Genomic DNA, 18,692 nt, shown 5'->3' with positions numbered 1-18,692 from the left:
AGCAGAGAGAAGTTATGGCTCCCCAGTGAGATGTCAAAAACCGATCAATCTGGCAAATCTCTTTTAAACAGCAACAATTTAAGTCAAGTAAAAGAAAAATATAGAAAGAAGGGTGCTTGCCTGTTAGTGCGTTCTCTCTTAGAAGATAAGATGAACGTTCGCTTTATCAGATAGAGCTTGTTGTTGAAAATCCGTCCCACCTTCGTCGGCTGGACCTCGTCCCATAAATTAATGAGATCTGGTCGTCCCAACAAAAATAGGCTTTGAGGTTAATCTCTTCGTTTCTCCCTACCCGGGAGAAGTTTAATCAGTCAAAAAAAAAAAAAATCTGACTGATATATCTGAATAAGCTTCTTTTGAGGCAGGAGCCCGTCTCAAAAGCAGGCACAGGCTAAGTCACCCTTCCCGGAAGCTTTAAAAACATTTTTTTAAAAGCTTTGAAGACTTTTTTTTTAAAAAGGTGAAAAATATTGTTATTTTTAAAGAAGGGTTAAAAACATTAAAAAGCAATTTCAACACAAAAGCAGACTGGGATAAGATCTCAACTTACAAGGCTTGTTGAAAGAGGAAGGTCTTCAATAGGTGCCAAAAAGATAACAGCGATGGCACCTGTCTAATATTTAAGGGTAGTCTAATGGTCTATTCCAATCTTCTTCCACATGGTGACCCCCAGGTGTTTGGGTCTGTACCTTTCATCAGCACTAGCCACCATGGCCAAGGGTCAGGGATTGTAGTCCAAAACATCTGGAGGGCACCAGGCTGGGGAAGGCTAAATGCGAGTGCCTGCTTAAAAGTTGTTAGCTTTGTTTAAAGTTTCAGTGTTACATGTGCTTTGCATACAGAAGGCACGAGGTTCAGTCCCCAGCATTTCCAGGTAAGGCTGGAATGTCACCTGCCTGAAACCATGGAGAGCCACTGTCAGTCAGCGTGGACAATACTGAGCTAGATGACTAATGTTCTGACTCAGTGTTAGGTAGATTCCTATGTTCCTAAAATCATTAAGGACCACCAGAAGCGATTTACTTTATATACCTTTTCTCCCTTGATCAGCTATGTTACAGGCTGATGATGAAGACGACTTACTGGAAGAGAGGATGCGCAGTCCTTTCGGATCATCTTTCAGGACTTTCAATGCGACAGACTACAAGCCAATTGGTAAAGACTGTGGTTGCATTTACCTGAAATTATTTTGGGCAAAAATATATTGCTTTTGTTTTCTCTGCAGAAGACTTTCAACTAATTTTCTGGGGAAATGCCCACAGATCTTATTGCACGTCATTTTTAGAATTCAGTTGTGGTTCAGTATAACCAAAAAGGGGTTGCAATAAGGGAGCCAAAAGCCATAAGTGTGTATGCGTGCGTGAATGCATGCATACATAGATGTATAAATAACTGAGGCAACGCTTCAAAATGATACTCACATGGAGAAATTCATTAAAAAGATAACACTATGCACATAGCTTTGAATGAATCAGCACAGTAAGTGCAAGAAAAATCTTGATATGCTATGTAACATGTTGGCATATTGTTTCACTTAATACATTTCTCCAGATTTTGAGGCTTTTTTTTTCTTTTTTGGCTTTCCCTAAAGGAAACCACCAGTACAACACGAAACATATTTTGTATTGGCAAACCGTGGATTAAACCATGCAGGCTCCTGCTGATTCTGATGTGTTCTTTTCCAGCCACCATTGATGTAAAAAGGAACATCTTTGACCTGTGTACAGACACAAAGGACTGTTACTTGGCGGTTATTGAGGTAAGTGATGTTCTTGCACAACGAGACCCAAGTAAGGTTATGAACCAGTTGTTCAACTGTAAATATTTGTGTAACTGGGATGGAGATGATGAGGCAGACAGTGTTGCTGCATGGAAGTCAGTCCAACATGCTTGGCTGGAAGCTAACCTACTATGCCGGGTGTCTGGTTCCTGTTTTAGAACCAAGGAAGTATGGATTCCATGAACATGGATACTGTTTGCAGGCTCTATGAGGTGGGCAGGCAGCGTTTGGCAGAAGATGAGGAGGATGAGGAGGAAGACCAGGTGAGAAGCAGTGTGCCCTTTTTGCTTTTACAAACTATCTCTTTAGCTGAACTTGTTAGAAAAAGATTTGAAAATAGCTTTTAAACCTTTACCATATTTTCTTCCTCATACATGGTTTCAGTTAGTTATAACAGATAGTATACTGAAACAAATATAAGTTGAATTCTGGTGACTGAAGTAAGCTTATATTTGTTGACATGCTAAGAGGAACTTTTTTTACAATCATGATGCAAGTTGTTTTGTCTTCACTTTACTTGTTAATCACTTCATTATGCAAATAGGTGATTGAATTGATCAGTCATAAGACACCTGAACTAAGCAGCCAAATGGATAGCTCTGTTCTCAATATGAATGAGTTACTTTTGGATTTTCATGGTGCTCGTCTGGCGCCTATGTTTCCAACAGGGAAGTGTAATATGGGTAGACTTGTCTGTAAAGTAGGTCACTGCTTACCATGGAAAAGAATACAGACCCACTTAAGAGATTCTGCTGTTTCCTTGTGTTGTTAGTATTTGGCTTAGGCCATTGCATCGCTGATAGACTGTCCTGTAGTTAACTTTTAGAATGGCTAAACCTGGTTACTGCTGTTGCTGCTTAGGGTTGTAAAAAGTAATGCAACTGCCTACTGTTCAGCTGCAGTTCTGTATTCAGCTCCTTTTAAAACTTGTGGTACATTTCTTCATGCCAAGTTGTCTGTCAAACGATCTGTACAAATGATTCTGTACAATTGGTAGTTGAATTGTTTTATTCAAATAAACTCTTGTTTATTTCAGAGTAGAAACACTATCAGTGTTTACAATAGAAACAAAGTTAACGCTGCTGTCAGGGCAGCAGAAAGTTGAAACGCTTCCCCCCCTTGACTCATAATAAAGCTACTTTGCTTGGTTTCCAGATTAGTTGTGTTTTCATTGGGCAGTTATTCACTGTTTGCTTGTAAGAGGAAAAAATCACACCTCTTTTGTCTTTGTCTAACAGCATACTGTGCATTTAAGTAAATGCTGATTGTGACAAATGCCCATCAGAAACTTATAAGAGCTCAGTCCTGGTTTTTGCCTATTCCATCTGTATTAAAGTTGAACATTCTCCTCAGGCAGTAGACATTTTTTGTAGTATGTTCAAATATTGGTTTTCCAATTTGTTTGAATCTTGGACAAATTGTCTTGGCTCTACAACTCCCTTAATTAAAAATGATCTAAGTGTTAGACTATTCTTGGAAACCATGGTTGTCCAAGCAATGCAGAGGTGAGATCTGAGCCAGTGCTGCCTCCCCTGAGGGGCCTGGAGCTGGTGTCACTTCTTTGCCTCTCAGTAGCTGTTCCCTCACCTGTGCAAGCTTTCTTGTTGCAGAAGGAATGGACAAAAAGAGGTATCAGATACTGTCAAGCCTTGAAGGAAGGGAGCTCTCATCCGTCTAGCTAGAAGCCTCCCAGTTTTTGCAAGTGGCATAGACTGCTGGAGGGTAGTGCAAGAAAAATGACTTGAGCAAAATAATGTATTAATTGTAGGAAACAGTGGAGGTTAGGGTGTGAGCCTTCAGGCTTTAGCGAACACTTTACAAGGAGTAATAATTGCAGCCCACATGTTTTTGGTAATTTCCCCACAGATGCTCTGTAAAGTCTTCAGAATTCTTCTTGATTTTTAAATGAGAGTTTGACCTTGTGAGCCAAAATGTAAACCATTGTAGTTCCTGCTTTTTTTTGCTGGCAGTGTTGCCCTCTCCAGTTGCCAATGCAGAAAGTTTAGATAACACATCACCTATGGATGGTTTCGCTCTGTAGAGCTAAAATGGAAAGGGAGAAGAGACAAGGCAGCACAAGACAGAGGGGCCATGCATTATGAGGTGTGTTCCCTTTCCCCTTCCTCCACAACCCTTTTGAATTGTGCCAGTTCTGCTAGCTCTTCCTCTTTACCAGTTGGACTACCAGGGATGAGAAATGGGGGCTACCAGTGCTTTTGTGTAACTTGAAAATAATGCTATTTGGAAGCCCTATAGGTTTTCTCCTATCAGTAGGCTTTGGGTGGATGAATGGTTCTTACTGTGTTGTATGGCTCCCTTGGTTGAAAAAACAGCTAACCTCTGTTCAGCTGTTAGGCACAGGATTTCTTCATCCTGCTTTATCCACTATCTACAGTTGGAGGTGTTTGGGATTAGAGGAGTAGGTCAGGAAAATTTTCAGATGCCTCATCCAACTCTAGCAGTGTGAGGAACCTGACTGCATAAACTTTAGGAGAGACACAAGTGTAGACACCCCAAGTGTTCTCTTGCTTCATGTGCCTTAGATTTTTTCACAGCGCATTGAGACATCTGCTTTATAAGAACTATCATATCAGTGGCCAAGGTCAACCTGTTCCACAGTTCAGATCTACAACCTGGAAGCTGGAGATGTTCTATCTGTGGGGGAAGTGTCTATACAGAAGTGGGTCTTGGTCAGGGCCACGATTCTAAATAATCACACCAGGTATCCAGTTCCAACTGGAAGCAGTACTCTTTGCCTTAGAAGGCCTTCTCTCTAATCCTGAGTGAGCGTGAGATAGCTGGTTACTGAGTAGTACTGGAAAGGCACTCTCCACATGATCAGGGCAGTCTCAGCAGAGCTGGGTCTTAGCATCCAACTGGTCCTGGAGTTAAGTCCTGTGTGTTGTGTTCCCAAGGTGAAAAAGTTAGCTACCATTAGCTACTGGGACAAGTTCAAGGTTCTGGTTTTGGTGTACAAAGCGCTATGCAGCTTGGGACCAGGATACCTGAAAGATCATCTTACTTCTTATATACCCAGTCGATCACTGCGCTCTGAAGATGAGGGCCTCCTGCAGATACCATCTTATCAGGAGGTCCATTCTACACAACATAGGAAGCAAACCTTTAGTGTTGTGGCACCTACCCTTTGGAATTCCTTCCCCTTAAATATTAGACAGGCACCACTTCTGTTATCTTTTCAGCGCTTATTCAAGACCTTCCTCTTTCAACAAGCCTTTTAAGTAGAGATCTTATCCTAGACTGCGTCTGTATTAGAATTGCTTTTTAATATGCTTTTAAAGCTTTTTTTAAAAAGATGTTTTTAAAAATGTTTTGTTTTAATATCTTTTAAAGTCTTTTGTTTTTAGATGTTTTAGAGTGTTTTTACTGTTTTTGTTTGCTGTCCTGGGCTCCTTCTGGGAGGAAGGGCAGGATATAAATTTAATAAATAAATAAGTAAGTACATAAATAAAAAGTTGGATGACCACACTATTGTGATGGTCCATAGTTCTAGCTACTGTTGCCTGTCAGCCTTGCTCAACTTACACAGTGCGTTGACCGAGGCAGAGTGGGAGCTTACTGGGAAAAATGGCATGGGGCTATGCATGTGGGTTATCCCATGCCTGCCAGTCAATTCTTTCTTGGCAGCTCGACATGGTCACATTTCAGGGCTTCATGGGGCTTTGATAATAATGATCAGGATAAACCCGACAACTGCGACAGCATGATATGCTGTGAAAAACAATGTTGAATGGCCCCAACCTTTGTTGTTGTTTAGGCCTTTTCATCCCCTGGAATGGAAAGATAGCTAATACTAAGCTGTATAGAGAGCCAAACTACTTGTTAAATACAAACATTTGAAGAACTTGATAGGGATAATTGCAGGTGAGTCTAAGATCCCTTTTAGGACACAGACCAAATGGTCATCTTGAGCAAAAGATGTACTTGCTTGTGACAAGCTGTTGTGGCCCATAATCATTTTCAGTGCGCACTCATTGAAGGCTGTTTTGTTTCAGCCCTGTAGTTATCATGGGGACAATTGGAATATCGTGTTAAGAGTACCGTGATGAGCTTTTGTGAGGTGTCTTGTCATCTGAACTGTTTTGATTATGGATATTAATTGCTTGTTATCAGTCAGTGGATGTTTTTCTCCAGAATAGTGACTGAATATTTCAACTTTGCCCTTTCTAAACGGAAAAGTGTATAGCACTTCTAAAATATATGCCTGAATATCCACAGCTTTATATTACATATGTGGTATATGTTTGGCTGCTAGCTAGTGTCTCACAAAATAGTTATTTTCTAGAGACCAGAGACAGTGACCAGGCAAGTAATTCACAATTAAGCATTAAAGCCAAAATATTAGTTTTTTAAAGGACTGGCTCTGTATGGATCACTTTGTGTCTTCTGTACATCCAACTAACTGCTATTTTTTTAAAAAAGATGTGCAGATTTATCCTGTAGCAAAGTTTCTGTATAAAGGCATTTAACATAAATGAAGTTAGTGGTTTGTCTTCTGAAAAATGTAATTGGTTTAGTATCAATTATTTATGTATTAGCAGTGTTTTTCATAACATTTTTGGGATAAAAGCTTGGCCTTGTCTAGGCACGTAAGACCCTACCTTATACCAGGTCCATATAGTTAGTTCAGAGAGGTCAGCTTTGGTTGGCAGTACCTCTCCAGGGTCTCAGGCAGAAAGAGCACTTTCACATCACCTTCAACCTGATCCCTTTAACTGGAGATGCCAAGGGTTGGACCTGCTGCATGCAAAGCATGCACTCTACCTCTGAGCTGAGGTCACTCCTTAAAACTTTTGCACAGAATAAGGGCAATATGTTGTTACATATTGAAAGCTTTGTAGTTATTTGTAGATAAATGGTTTACTTTTTTAGCTGGCTAAAGCTGTAGAATGGCAATAACTGTGTTTTATCTCTCCACTCCAATTTGTCAAATTGTTTGCTGTTACGTGTGTTCCGTGTGTCCGTGCCTTCTGGGTCTGCATAGAAGCCTATGGTAAGAATCTTGCTTTCTGTGTGGTAATATGTCTGGTCAGCTCAGTATCGTGCCAGATGGCCCATGAGGAATTTGCATGTGCTTGGAGTTCGAAACTTAATGATAAAAGAAACCTGAAGGATTTTTGCCCGGATTCCATGCTATAATGATGAAAGAAGCAAATGAACTCTAACTTGGTGTGGGATGCAGAAGGGGTTATTGGCCTGTAAATACTCAGGAAGGAAAGCAACAAGAATGTTTCTTGTTTAATATTTGAAAAGCAGGGGATAGTGTTATTTATTTTAATGCATTTCTACCTCACCTTTTAGGACAGCCACTAAGATGAAAATAAATTATGGTTCAATGAAAGGTGACAAACTTCATGGGAGATAGAATTCATTTCCTGACGATTGGGCCAAATGAAATATTTAGTAAAAATGCACGTTCTTTAATTGAACTCTATGTTTATGTATAGATACATACAGGTTAGCAAACACAAATGTGTTTGTACAGTAGGGAACAGTTGACATTTCCTGGGAGATGACTACAGATAATGGCAGAGTTTGGATGTAATAATAAACCATGGTTTATTGGCTACGTGTGTGAACCTTGGGCTCATGTGTTCCTTTTCCTCCTCCAGCATGACTGCAAGGAGATTGGAAGCTTTCACTTCTTTTTCTAGTTAACGACACTTTGCACAGTATTCCCCAACTGTGGGTCCCCAGATGTTGTTGGACTGCGTCTTCCGTCATCCCTGACCATTGACCATCCTGGCTTGGAAGATGGGAGTTGTAGTCCAACAACATCTGGGAACCCAAAGTTGTAGAATGATGGTTTGGTGCTGTAGTGGTTAGAGTGTTGGAATAAGACCTGGGAGACCAGGGTTCAAATTCCCACTCAGCCATGAAGCTTGCTGGGTGACCTTCACAGTCTCTCAGCCTTACCTACCTCATAGTGTTTTTGTGATGATAAAATGGAGAGGGAGGAGAACCATGCATGTCCCCTTGAGCTCCTTGGAGGAAAGATGGGATATAAATGCAATAATAATAAAATAAACAAACTGTGGTTAATCTTAACTATGACTTTTTCAAACAAGGTTTGAAGTTAGTTTGTTTCAATAAGCTGTAGTTAAGACTAACCACAAGTTTTTGACGTTTGGACATGTTAACTGTGCTTAACTGTAAAAGAGGCAAAATCTTCCTATCTTCTCTGCACTAGAGGACAAAAGGTCACCCAGCAAGCTTCATGGCTGAGTGTGGATTTGCTATGCAAATAAATTCTGTGTCAAATGAGGATCAAAATATTCTTAGGGCATTTATATCCCATCTTCCCTTCAAGGCACTCAAGGTGATGTATATGGTTCTCTTTCCTTTCCATTTTATCATCACATGTGTGGTGGCGATAAGCACAAGCCCAGGGCTGACCTAAGCTTCTTCACAAAACAGTAAACCATAGTTTTATCATGTCTGAAAGGCAGCTATAGTATCTCTGCAGGTCTCCCAAGTATTGTATCGATATCGATGAGCTCAGATACACTCAGCACTTACAGGCTGAGTCTTAATTTGCACTAGACTGTATGTGAGAGAATTATTGTTTGTGTAGACTTAACCCAACATAGGCCACAATCAGGTCAAGAGAAAATGTGTCATGTGTCAGTTCAGTTGCCTCATGCTCCATCTGCTTCTTAAAACATTTTGTTAATTTTGCTAGAGTATAGTGGCTTTCAGGGCTGAAATGGGATGTCCTGCAATAAATATAATGTTTTCCTGTGGCTGAGGGCTAGAAAGGTTGCTTTATAGAACAAGAGTCACATTATCAGGAAGATGTTTTAGCTTTTCTGAACAGTTAATTGTAGAAAGAATATTGCCTCTGTTTTTAAAGAATAATTTAAGACCCTGATTGATGGAGGGAAACATTAATTACAATTAAAAAGTAGTCATGGTAGCAAGAGAGTTGATATTCCTGAAAAGTGAGCTTGATATTTTGCAGGAGCTGTTTGGTTAGAGAAACTTTGTCAAGGTGACTTTGTATGCATACTATGGGGTTGGATGCAGAGTTAGTTATTCTCATAGTAGAATAGTGAAAACCAGTGGGGCTTAAGTTGGACTTGACTAACTTAAGTCTCATTGGTTTCATTGGGTCTACTCTTAAGTATGGATCCAACCCTATGCTGCCATAATAATTAAGAATCTAGAAGAAATGTAATATTATGTACAATTCTTCACAGTTAAGTCTCATCTATGATGATCTTTTTAAGAATTATCTAGTTTGAGAGGGAACCTTTGAAAGCGAGTTCAAATATTAATCTTCAGTTGTTAGATATCACTTAAAGTGTGGTACAGGTGTGTGTTAACAATGGAGAAGCTGATCTAGACCAAAAGGTTGTTCTAAAGTGGTGGATTCAAAATGATGTTTTCTTAAGTGAAGTGTAAAGAATGTGGAGAACAAATATAATATTCCTGGTTCTTTCTTCAGTTTTGATTCCAAGGATTACATGGGTTTGAAAAATGGTTATTGGTGGAAGTATTAACAGTGACCATTCTAATATTTTTGTGCAATTAACAGTGAAGTCCCATTATTCAGATGCATTGTGAAAATGTGTATGAAGTCCTTGTGAGTGCTTAGGAGATGCACTAAATTAATTTACTTAAGTGTTAGTTGTTGGCTTTTGATCAAAACCCACTATTTTGATTTGTAAGGTACAATTTGTGATGACCTGTAGACATAGGCAGATAAGCTCCTCTCCAGATAGGTATCCCCCTTCCTCTTCCCTGAGACTTGGAGTTTGAAACTTAAACCCACCTACTGGTATTGTTGGAATGAGGTGTTCCCTTTGGTTAATTTTATATTATTCAGACACTATATTTTTTGCCTTTGTAAGAAGGTCAGTTGTATGGAAGCAAAGTATTGGAGTGTAATAGTATGAGGAGACCAGCTTTTTCCATTAACTGAACTATACCTTTCTTTACAAATGCATTCCTGGTTCTAGTGTTCTTGAGGAGTTGGGACACAATATTACTCAGTGACTCAAGATTGTTCTCTGTTAGGTGAAGAAGACTTGGCCAGGTGATCTTCCACAGACAGTGCCTGGAAAATTCCTGTCCAGACAAGGAAGTGTTTCACTGAGTAACTTGTAAACTATGTAAATTGGTTGAAGGCTTCTTGAGATTTGGATATATGCCATAAATAACGCTTATAATACACATGATTTGCCATCATCTATTCTGCATCCCTGGATTGTGCTTAGGCCTGGCATGTGTTTTGGAGAGCGCCATACCCACCATTTCACCTTTATTTGTGTCTCGATATGCAGTCTTTGAGAAACTGTGGTATGCTGCATAGGGAGAAATGAATTTTGTATCTTCTAATTATCTTCACAAAGCACTGATGATCTTGTTGAGAAGAAGTGTGATTGAGAACCTAAATAAGGAGTCCTTATCTCTGTTAGCAATTTATCTTAGCAACGTGTACGATTCAATTGCGTGCATGTGGATTTTCATTTTTTCTCATCAATAGGAATTCTCCATTTGAGTGGAAAGCATAAGATTATTTTTCACACATATTCTGGTCATGCCTATGAAAATGTTACTTTCGTTATTAGGACATACTTGAGATCTACAACAACAAAACCCACACTCAGGTTCTCCTTATTCAGAAAACCTACCCATCCTCAGTGTTCCATTTTAAATGGTATTGAATTTATGCAAAGGAAAGCCAGTTTAAGCTCCTTATGTTTTTTTATTGAATATCCTGTTCTGTGATGCATTTTACTGTGTTGCAAATAAAGCTTTTAAAATAATGTGCTGTCTAGGTCAAGGTGGCTAGGTTTCGGATTGATTGAGAAATCCTTGCGTAGGCCCTCTGATGCTAGCTAATAACCAAAGTCAATTGCCGATGGACTATTTGACCCAATTAGTGGTGCCCATTTAATAGTCAACAATGAATTATGTGGATGGCTAATCACTAACAATGGAGCCAGTGACAGTGTCATTGGAAGCTTACTGTCATTTGACCTTGTTCAGATTTGTCCAGAATACACAAATTATTGGCCTTTTGCATTATTACCCGAATGGATCCAGGGCTACTCACCTATCACATGTGATGGAAATCTGGAAGGAGTCATTCTAAACTCTGAACATAAGTCCTCTTTTGTGTGAAGAGGAGAAGGATGTACAATGGCCAGACTTTCAGCCCCACCCGTTGTTTTGCTGCTCATGCAGGCTCATGTCAGTTGCTCACAAGTTCAGCTGTAAATTCTGCTGTTTATGTGTGTTTGTGTGTGTGGAATGTTGTACCTGTCAAGACACTCTGTGTGACTTGGAGTAAGATCCTAGATTCTTAGATTCCTGGAAGTTGTGTGAGGATCCTTCATGAGTAGAAAAGGCTAGACTCATGGGCAGTGTGATGATGGAGTAGGGCTCATAGTGCAACACCTTCATGTACGCTTTCCCTCTTCTCTTGAGTTAAGGAGTGAAGATGCAGGAGGAGCAAATGGCAGCATATTTATCTCTTACTTTGCTTTCAGCCCATTCAGGTTTTGTTAATTCTAATGGGCTTTTATGATATCGCTTCAGGAGGAGGAGGAACAGGAAGAAGATGAGGATGAGGATGAGGATGACACAGATGACCTTGATGAGCTGGATACCGACCAGCTGCTGGAAGCTGATCTGGAAGAAGAGGAGAACAATGAGAATGCGGGGGAGGATGGAGAAAATGACTTCTCGCCTTCTGATGATGAGGAACTGGCCAATCTGCTGGAAGAGGGGGATGAAGGAGAAGACGAAGACTCTGATGCAGATGAGGAAGTTGAGTTGATCCTTGGTGATAGTAAGTATATGTGTGGGCTTGAGGAATTAACTCTTTGCATGATTCCAAAGGGTTGAAAGATTCAGAATAGACCCAAGAAACTACTTCTTCACATACCACATAGTTACATTCTGGAATTTGCTCCCACATGTAGGGATGGTCAACAACTTGGGCAGCTTTAAGAGAGAACTATACAAATTCATGGTGGATAGGGCTATCAATGGCCACTAGCCACAATGGCTATGGTTCACCACCTCTATCGGAGCAGTATGCCTCTGAATGCCAGTTGCTGGGAATCACCAGTGAGGAGAGGGCTGTTGCACTAAATTCCTGCTTGAAGACTTCCCATAAGCATCTGGTTGACCACTGTGAGATCAGGATATTGGACAGGATGAGCCTTTGGCCTGATCCAGCAGGGCTGCTCTTATGTTCTCTTGGATCAATCTAGGATGCAAATATAATGCATGATTTAAGACCCGATCTCTGTTACAAAAGTGTGCTTTGGCCTGGGCCTCTTTATAGATGCCAGTATGCCAGCTTTTCTTCTCTCCCTGCCTTTTTGACAGGCTTATAGAAAACTGAAGCAGTTCCCCCTTTCAGTAGTTTTGGATGCAGAGTCCTTGCATTTGGTTGACAACTCAAACTGATGTGGGATTATTTTGAACTAGCAATCTTATTTCCATGGACACTGATGGTGCTAGCCCATCTCCAGAGACAAGGTGAAAAATTTCAGGTCTCCTTTACTTCTGTGACAGCCATATTTTAAAAAAAACAAAACAAAAAACAATTCCTTAAAGTTCTGTAGTCCCCATCAGGTTAGTAGTGGTGTAAGTATTGCACTGAGTAGTGAAGAGGGTCTGGTTCCTCCTAATGCTCTGGTCCATGTTTTCTGAGTTAATTTTAGCCAGCTCATTTACATACATGTTGCTATGTACCACAAGGTGTTTGTAACAAAAGTGTGCCTTTAAAAACCCTTGTGTCTGGAACCCAGTTGGATTTTGCAGGCATCTGCATTGGGGGTGTTTGAAGATGTGTGTATGTGGTTCACACGTTACATGTTTTTGGTTATACTGGTGATCTTCAGTAACCAGGTTTGCCTCATAATAGTGGAGCTACCCATAGTTTTATTATTTCAGTTTCCCAGCTACAAAACTGGACTATTGGTTGATCCCTGTCACCTCAGAGTATCCACTGTAAATTGCTGAGACTTTATAGCAGTAGAGTTATGGGAGACCCTAGGCCATAGTTTTTCAAGTTCTGTGTAGTTGTAAATTAGTGGGACTTATTTCTGCATAAACCCCCCATAGGCTCAAGCTGCAATAATCTCATAATCAATGTTCCACTTGGCATAGTAGAAGCAAGTCAAATTAAGCCAGTACTATTTCCATCCTGCATGCCTGCTTTGCAAAGTTCAGCATGCGTGTGTAAAGGTAATCAGTTACCCGTTTAAGAAGCTTGCAAGAAGCCTGCTCAAGCAGTTTAGCCCAGTTTTTCTGCAGGTTGCCTGGAAGGTGGCATATTGCTGGGCCTGTTTGATAAAGCAGTCCTCTGTCCCAGCCTGGTCCTGTGATTGTTCATTTGCTAGCAGACTCATCTGTGCTCTTCTCTTGTTTTATTGTAGTGTAGCCCTGCTTCTCTGCAATCAGGCACATGACCCTGGGGGCAAATACTCTGTCAGGTCTCCAGCGATTTTCTTGTATATTTGTCAGTCCACTGTGTTCTTAATGGTGGTAGGTATTTTGTCCATATCCCACCAGGACATGTTGCAGAGCTCTAATTAAAATATGGATTGTACCTCAAAAGATGGACAGTGCAATTGTTGTTGTGCATTACTGGGGGAAATAGACCCATTAGAGGGTTTTGGGTTGCAGCTGAAAAAACAGCCTGTGCTTGCAACAGAAGCTGGTGATGCAAGGAAGAGACATGGCTGAAGCTATTTATTATTAATAATTTTATTGCATGGTTATCCTGCCTTCCCTCACTGGCTCTAGGTACCTTTCTTCCACATTATCACAATATACAAATACAAGAAACAGTTCCATCCTTTTGCTGTCATAAGGAAGATGAGGCTCTGTGGACCTGCCTGTTCCACGTCACCAGCTTTGCCATTTGCTTCTCTCTATTGTCTGCCCTGCAAAATGAAAGTATTTGGCTGTCATTGCCCTTCTGGGGACCTTTTAGTGTGAAGTGTCAAGAAAAACTTGGGAGGAAGAACTTGCAGGGAGGGATCTGTGAGGAAAATGTGACATTAACAGGGCATTTTGAGAGGGAAGGGTGCATGAAAGCAGAGGCTGACATGGATAGCCTTCAGGAATTGGTTGAAATGTTTGCACTTCAGGAAGAATAAATTATAGTTATATATGTTTGTGTGTGTGTGTGTGTATAACATTTAAAGGAATTCAGTGCTCTTACTCTCCTACAATGGTCCTCAAATGAAGGCATGTTTGCAGATCAGTCGTAATCTTGTGTTGGAGAAAAGACACCTAACCTCTTTCCTTAGGATTGTTTTGCAGCCTGCTAGTCTTATATGGAGGTGTGCTATCCAACTAAAGTCCTCCTAAATCATTTATTTACCAGCATTTGCTGCTTCTGTTCTTTCCTTTTGGTGACTTTTATCCAGCCATTAGCTGTGAAGTGACTGAAAAATCCATCTCAAGCATCTACTATCAAGAACTATTTATGTATGGATTTGATTATTTGGATGGAAGAGAGGGGAAGAGCCTGAGACACAGATAAATAATAGCACAAGGTGTTCATTATTCAGATGAACAAAAATACTGAATGCTAACAGCTTGTGCCTGGATCCTAAAGTGCAGATCGTGTGAGCAGTAAACACATTTACAATGCAATTTTTTGCATCTACTGAGAAGAAAATCTTACTGAATTCAGTGGGGCTTTCTTTGAGGTAAGAGGGTAAAGGAGGCCTTAGATTCTGCTTTAAAAATGACTACTCAGAGCTACGTAGGAAAAACTCCTTGTAGAAAAAGAGAGGGAAAGGAGTCCAATAAACCAGCATGCATGGGAAACTGAGCACAACAAGACATTCATTGGTGCACAAAGGATCTGCAAAGGAGTTGAAAGGAAGACACGTGAAAGGAATGTTCCAATGTATATGAGCCATTCTAGCCATAACATTAAATCAGGGCATTTTGTTAGTAATTGCTGTGTGAAACTGGTGTGGGTGTGTTTTATTGATCCCTTCTTAGAGTCAAAGTCTTTCTGCATCTTTTGCAAAAACATTTTTCTCGCCTTCACTGAGGCTCAGATCCAGAGTGTATCATCTCATGTAGACAATAATGTATTGCTCACTCACTCCCTTCATTATTGTACCAGATTTCTGCAATGTTACTTGTCCCTTTCAAAGACTTTGTAGAGTTCCCTCTTCAGAGTGCCCTGGGTGAAAATCCACTGTGCATACACTAAACGGCATCACCTGTCTGGGCTCTTTCTGTTGGTGTTCTGGCAGTTTATTTTTTTTCAAGAAAGTGTCTCCTTGAAAATGTCATTAAGGACCCCATTAGGAAAACTAGAGGTTAAGAGTTTTGCTTGTGAATGTGTTTGCATTTCTGCTGGGTTGTTTCTGCACATTGTGCTGATGAAGAAACTGTTTTGTGACAGACTTCACAAATTTAGAAACAGGCCATTCTACCTTAACAATCATTGAGGGGTTTTTTCTGTATCTGTCCCTTGATCTATGGTGAGGTTCAGATCAATTTACCAGAAAGCAAGTGCTCTTTTGAGGAGTACATTGCAAAAAATATTGCATGGAAATCATATAGTATAGTTGTCATGTAGTATAGCTGCCAGGCTTTGTGATATCCAGGCAAAAGCTTCCCCTGTGGCTGGTTTATCTTATCTTCAATGTAACATGAAAGTTGCATGCTGCAATTTGTTTGGTCAGAGACATGCAACACTGTGAGCTACAGCGTGATGAGAAGTGATGGATGGGAAGCCCAGGTGAGCCACGGAGGGACAGGCAGAACAGGCTGCAGCAGCCCCCCAGCTCAGCTGGCTTCTCAGCCTGCCAGCCCTGGGGCCTGTGTCCAGGATCCAGATCCCCAAACCAGCTGGCACCATTGCTAGCCACCTTCCTCTTCCCTGGCTAGCTTGGAGATATGCTGCTTCTGCCACTGCCCAACCCACTAGGATGAAGAGTCAGTCTGGAGGAATGATAGTTTGGGTGAGGGGGTTAGGTGTCAGGGTGAACGAGTGAAGCAAAGTGAGCAAGGACAGCAGCCCCTAGTACTTACTATAAGCTGAGTGAGGAGGGTCCCTCAAGAAAAGAAGTACTAACAAACCTTGAATTTTGCTGTTTTGAACTGTACTACTTGTGTCGATTCTACTAACCTTGTTTGTGGAAAAAGGGTGTGCAGGAGCAGAAAGCAGAAAAAAAGTAGCAGCCCTCTTTATTTTAGTTCCCTGAAGTCTCCAGTATAAAACATAAAACCCCCAAGCTTGTTCCTTCCTCCCTTGATGAAATTCTAACTAGCAGGTACACTCATTTGCAAAGTCTTTCAAACTTGTTGGATTTAAAAGAAGTCCAATAAATAGTTCTGTAACATATGATAGAAATAAGGCAGGCATTTCAGCAGTGCTATGGGGTGCCAAGGACAGCTGATTGTTAGGGTGCAACTACTTGTCTAAATCTGCTGTCCTTAGTAGACTTCTGATTATGTTGATCAGTTAAAACCTGTGCCTGCCTTTCTACCTTACGTACTATATACTTCAGCTGAGGTACAAAAGATTGTGCCCAGGATGTGTCTTTGGAAACTTATCCCATCTGAGTGCCAATTTCATCTTTTTTTTCCACTATAGAGGATTTTGGAGCTGCCCTACCAGGTCCTGAAAGCATCTCACTTTGGTGCCGAATTTTATCATGAGTTGTGCCTCGCTTATTGTTTTGCATTGTCTAGGGTTCCTAGATGACACTGAAAGGGGTGGCTGTGTATAGTGTGTTTCATATTTGATTTGGAACTGACTACCCTACTTGGTGTCTTTTTGACATTTCAGTCTTTCCATTGTTCAAATAACCCATTTGTCCCCTTTCCAGCTGACAGCTCAGATAATTTGGATTTGGAAGATGACATAATCTTATCTCTGAATGAGTGAGGAATGGCCATTCCACAGGATGTTAGCAGCAGGAAAGCTCTCCAGTCTCAGAAGCCAGGAGACCAAACCAGGAGGTGATACTGAGCAGCTGCTCAGTTCCTAATTCTTGGAAGAACCATCTAAAGAACTCCAGCCTCCCAATCTTGCAGCGGACAGATGCAGGCTCCTGGTGTGTCTGGAGCCTTCCTACAGAGACCAGGGGCTTAGCTTTTATTTTCTCCGCCTTTTTATTTTTGATTTTTAGGCTGAGACATGACTCTCCTCTCCATGGAGAGTTCTGAAGATATTTCACAGTATATTTTCTTTGTATAAAGTTCTTTCCTAAAGAACAGAAATAGTTTTATATGAAACAAAAAAAGGATAAAAAAAACCCAGGCAGGTGTTACAAAGAGGGCATGGATTTATATCCTTCTGATGTTTAGTCACTATGATAAATTTCTGGGGGAGAAAAAAGTTTAAAAATAAAAGGGCATTTTTACTGAAAAGGGGGGAAATGAATCATGGATTGTAAAACTGTGGGTGAGTGATTTTTATTTTGAATATGATTTTTTAATGGAGGTGTTGCTACCTGCTGTGAAATGCTCATTTTTTTGTCAATGACTTTTGTCCTGTCAAAAGCCCAACAAGAGTTCCTGCTGTACTGGCCATGGTGGAAGACTGGAGATCAGAACCTGCTCAGAACCTGCCATTGCTGGAAATGAAGGACTCTAGTCTGCAGGCTGCCCCCCTCACCCTTATCCCATCCTTTTTTGTGATTGACATTTTTAATCATTTTCCTTCCCTCATGCCCTTATGTGAAAAATACAAATCGAAGGCCTTTTTTCTTTAATGTAAATCGTATTTATTAAAAAAATAAATAAAACTCAAGTCTTGACTGTTCATACCTCAGCTGCCATAGCATATATTTGTTGTCTTTGCTGGATTTCCAAGCCCTTCATGCTGCTTTCTGTGCTGGTTTGCCCCAGAATGAGAAACAAGGCAGGGTATTCATACAGGTACTGCAACTGCATTTGCATGAATGCGACTGGACAGCATTATGTTGTTCATTCAAGAGGGTGGTGCTTTCGGTACTGTTTGCAAAAGATTTTTAACAACAGGAGTACATTATGTGTTTCTTCCAGGAGGATCATCTTCACTGAAATCATGTGAGGACTTCCCACAGTTCTTCTGGGTTCTGGTTCCTATGCTACCATGGCATGGAGACAGTCTGGGAATGGAAAGAGGCCTGATTCCTATTTTCAGATGATCAGGAGTTAGGGAAGGTGTTTGTCCTAATTCTGGGATGGGGGACTTGTGGCTCTCCACATCTTGTTGGGCACCAGCCTCAGCAAGTATAGCTAAAGGTCAGGAATTCTTTATTAAATTTATATCCCACCCTTCCTCCCAGAGGAGCCCAGGGTGGCAGTTAGAACCCAACAACTGGAGGTTCCCCATGTGTTCCAGTATCCTGTTCTCACAATGGTGAGCCAGATGCCTATGGAAAGTCCACAAGCAGGGCCTGGTTCACTTTTCCCACCTCCCGTTGTTTAGAAGACTAACTTGTAAATATTACTTGCAGATAAATTGGCAGTTTTCTCTTAGTAAAGTTAACCTTTATGGTTAAAGGTTGGCTGTTACCAGTACAAGGGGATTTAGATGCTGGTATCTGCAGGTGTTGCATGCCATTACCCTATTCTCAGTGGAGGAGTTGTGTAGAATGCAGATCTGCTTGCAGGGCTTTAGGTTTACCCACCCACCCCCTCACAGCAGTTAGAACAAAATTTTCACTGTTCATATTTTTAAACAAGCTGATCATGGAAACTATTTTAACCTCCTATCTCCTCCCACCCCCCCAGTTCCACCCTATTTGTAACTAAACCAGTTGGACTTATTGCACTGTAGGCACTTAAATAAAATTTAGACCACTTATGTGGCAAAGGTTCACTGGCAAGGGCTTGACGAAACTGGAATAGATCATACTTTTGCTACTGCTTTGTCTTTGGCTGAGCTTGTGCTTCGTGGGATTAC

At 40.8% G+C, this 18,692-nt stretch overlaps 1 protein-coding gene across 2 annotated transcripts in view; it reads left to right on the top strand.

Moving 5' to 3' along the window:
* DCAF1 (DDB1 and CUL4 associated factor 1) overlaps positions 1 to 17,552 on the top strand; it is a 58,620-nt gene extending 41,068 nt beyond the window's left edge. Inside the window, exons 20-24 of one of the 2 annotated variants that reach the window (XM_061617891.1) lie at positions 1,051 to 1,155; positions 1,686 to 1,759; positions 1,939 to 2,043; positions 11,345 to 11,597; positions 16,627 to 17,552. In XM_061617891.1, coding sequence (XP_061473875.1) covers positions 1,051 to 1,155; positions 1,686 to 1,759; positions 1,939 to 2,043; positions 11,345 to 11,597; positions 16,627 to 16,685 — 596 coding nt within the window. In that variant the 3' untranslated portion in view covers positions 16,686 to 17,552. Of the gene's footprint in view, positions 1 to 1,050; positions 1,156 to 1,685; positions 1,760 to 1,938; positions 2,044 to 11,344; positions 11,598 to 13,197; positions 15,243 to 16,626 lie in introns of those variants that run through there. The other variant, XM_061617892.1, reaches the window with a different exon arrangement.
* Positions 17,553 to 18,692: the final 1,140 nt, after the last annotated feature.

The sequence above is a fragment of the Rhineura floridana genome, chromosome 3, assembly GCF_030035675.1.
Source record: "Rhineura floridana isolate rRhiFlo1 chromosome 3, rRhiFlo1.hap2, whole genome shotgun sequence".
Lineage (NCBI taxonomy): Eukaryota > Metazoa > Chordata > Lepidosauria > Squamata > Rhineuridae > Rhineura > Rhineura floridana.
This window is presented reverse-complemented; position numbering and strand designations above follow the sequence as displayed.